The sequence below is a fragment of the Aplysia californica genome, unplaced genomic scaffold (genome assembly GCF_000002075.1).
Source record: "Aplysia californica isolate F4 #8 unplaced genomic scaffold, AplCal3.0 scaffold00100, whole genome shotgun sequence".
Taxonomy (NCBI): Eukaryota; Metazoa; Mollusca; class Gastropoda; order Aplysiida; family Aplysiidae; genus Aplysia; species Aplysia californica.
Window position 1 is genome coordinate 373,640 of NW_004797370.1, and position 2,503 is coordinate 376,142.

At 43.9% G+C, this 2,503-nt stretch overlaps 1 protein-coding gene across 1 annotated transcript in view; it reads right to left on the minus strand.

Moving 5' to 3' along the window:
- LOC101847028 (protein Fe65 homolog) overlaps window positions 1-2,503 on the minus strand; it is a gene marked incomplete at its 5' end in the record, with an annotated part of 33,533 nt that overhangs the window by 13,764 nt on the left and 17,266 nt on the right. The window contains 1 exon segment of the mRNA XM_013080799.2: window positions 320-447. Within this exon segment, the coding sequence (XP_012936253.1) occupies window positions 320-447 (128 nt within the window).

The following is a 2,503-nucleotide window of genomic DNA, read 5'->3' on the forward strand; positions in this document are numbered from 1 at the left end:
AGAGAGAGACAGAGAGAGAGAGAGGAAGGAGAGAGAGAGACACACACAGAGAAAAAGAGACAGAGAGAAAAAGAGAGACAGAGATAGAGAGAGAGAGAGAGAGAGAGAGATAAAGAGAGAGAGAGAGAGAGAGAGAGAGAGAGAGAGAGAGAGAGAGAGAGATATATAGAGAGAGACAGAGAGATCTGTACCCCCCAGACCCGTATGGAGTGGATGGGCTGAGAGTTGAGGATCTCACATGCACACAAAGACACAGCCACACACACACACAGAAACACACACAGACACACACACACACACACACACACACCAGCCGTACCTGCCGTTATCCCGTCCGACCCCCCAGACCCGTATGGAGTGGATGGGCTGAGAGTTGAGGGTCACGCCGTCCACGGGGTCCACCAGGCGGAGACTCACGTGGTCCAGCTCCATCATCAGGTCCTTGCCCTGGAACAAACAACACAGCACCACATTCACACAAAGCTGTTAACATCAGATTTAGTTAGATTTTTATGGCACTAACAACATAAAAAGGCATGTTATAAATGGTGAAGATAAGAGGTGTTACAACACATAAAGCTGCTAGAATCAGATTTCTTAGTTTTAGTAAGAGTTTTAATTAGTTTTAGTTTTAGTAAGAGTTTTACGGCACTTGCAAGACAATAAGGTCATAATTATAGGCCTAAGTGCTGAAGATTAGAGGTGTCACAAGAGAGTAACAAACATAACAAAGAATTAGGAGGAGTGATAAGGACAACAGATGTTTGATAGGAAAGAAGGAGCAGACCACACCAGAGCACTCGCCAACCACCAACAGCTTAAATCTTACGATATTAAGAGCACAAATAAGCCAGTCATGTAAGTGGCCAAGACAAGATGTGTAACAACTAACGCACAACGCTGTTAGCATCAGATTTAGCATGAGTTTTGCGGCACTAAAAACGCAAACAGGTCATGATGTAAATGCCGCAGATAAGAGGCTAAAAGTATACAATGAAAAGAATGATCGATCGATTAAGAGTTTTGTGGCACTGATGCCTCAGTTTCGGTCATCAAGGAAAGGACAGATAAGGACGACAGATGTTCGGTAGGAAAGAAAAAGCAAACCACACTAGAGCACCCGCTAACCACCCACCGAAAGAACATAAAAATGGGCTGGGGGTGGGGGGTGGGGGGTAAATTTGATTAAACTAAGAAGAATCAGATGTGTGAATGGTGTAGTATACCCTGGTGTGGCCCATTTCCCAATAAGACCCAACCGGTTCCTAATATCATTATGCGGATGGGGTCTTTGACCAGTGGGTATCCTTTCATACGTTAGGTGCAGTAACATACAAGTTTGAGTATATCATTTATACATATTCGAGGGAACGTGGGGGTATGTGTATGGGGTTGTATGTGTGTGTGTGTGTGTTTGTGAGTATGCGTGTGTATGTATGTGTGTGTGTGTGTGTGTGTGTGTTTAACAACATATTTGAGCAAAGAGAACCACATCAACAATGGAAACCGGGTTAATAAAAACTTGGAAAAGGCAAGACAGGTTTCAGACAGAAATGATAGCGAGGGAGAGAGAGACAGAAAAAGTAGGTCCTTCCAGAGGCACCTTCCACCATCTGTTAAATCATACCTTCAAAACACATAAACATACACACACACACACACACACACACACACACACACACACACACAAAAATACGGACGCACATAAATCCAGTTCCCTTGCTTGCTTGTCTTGGTCTCCAAAGAGATCTATCAATATCAAAGATTTAAACCCATCCAAAAATATCCTAGGTCTAATAACACTAAACTGTACACACAAGCTTCCATTCTCCCTGATGGCTCAAGGCTCAGGGTTTAATCTGCCAGCTTCCAAAGACTTCGTCGGCTTCGCTTTCAAAGGTATCAAAGGCTGACAGAAACTCATTCTCAGTTGACAATAAACAACAGGACAAACACGGATGAAAGATGAAATATCTTTTGCCATTGTTTAGACTTACAAGGCGACAAGACTCAGTCCCCCCACCCCCTTTCTCTCTCTGCTTTATCAAAGGTCCGTCTGTCTATATCTTTCTCTATCCCATATCTCATCGTGTGCGTCTGTCTCCGTCTGTCTCTCTGCCCCTGCCTTCTTTTTTGTCTGCCTGTCTGTCTCTGTGTCCCATCCATTCTTGTGCCCCTCCCACACGGTCGACTTCTTTAACACCCCCCCACCCCCTCCAAATAAATTTTCCTCCCATGTCTATTTCATTTATTGTTCACGGGGACAATAAAGTATCACCTTATCCTAGCTTATCTGGCTTGCTGAATTGTCTCATCGTTTCCTAAAATTTCCGTCCTACGTAACATAAAACAGCTCATTTTGAGGGTCATATGACACAGGTGGGAAAGGAAAAGGACAAAGGAAGAACACCGACCACAGACATTCTGCTGTAGGAAACAGAAGGTGAACTAAAGATAGTGAGACAGAGAGAGAGAGAGAGAGAGAGAGAGAGAGAGAGAGAAA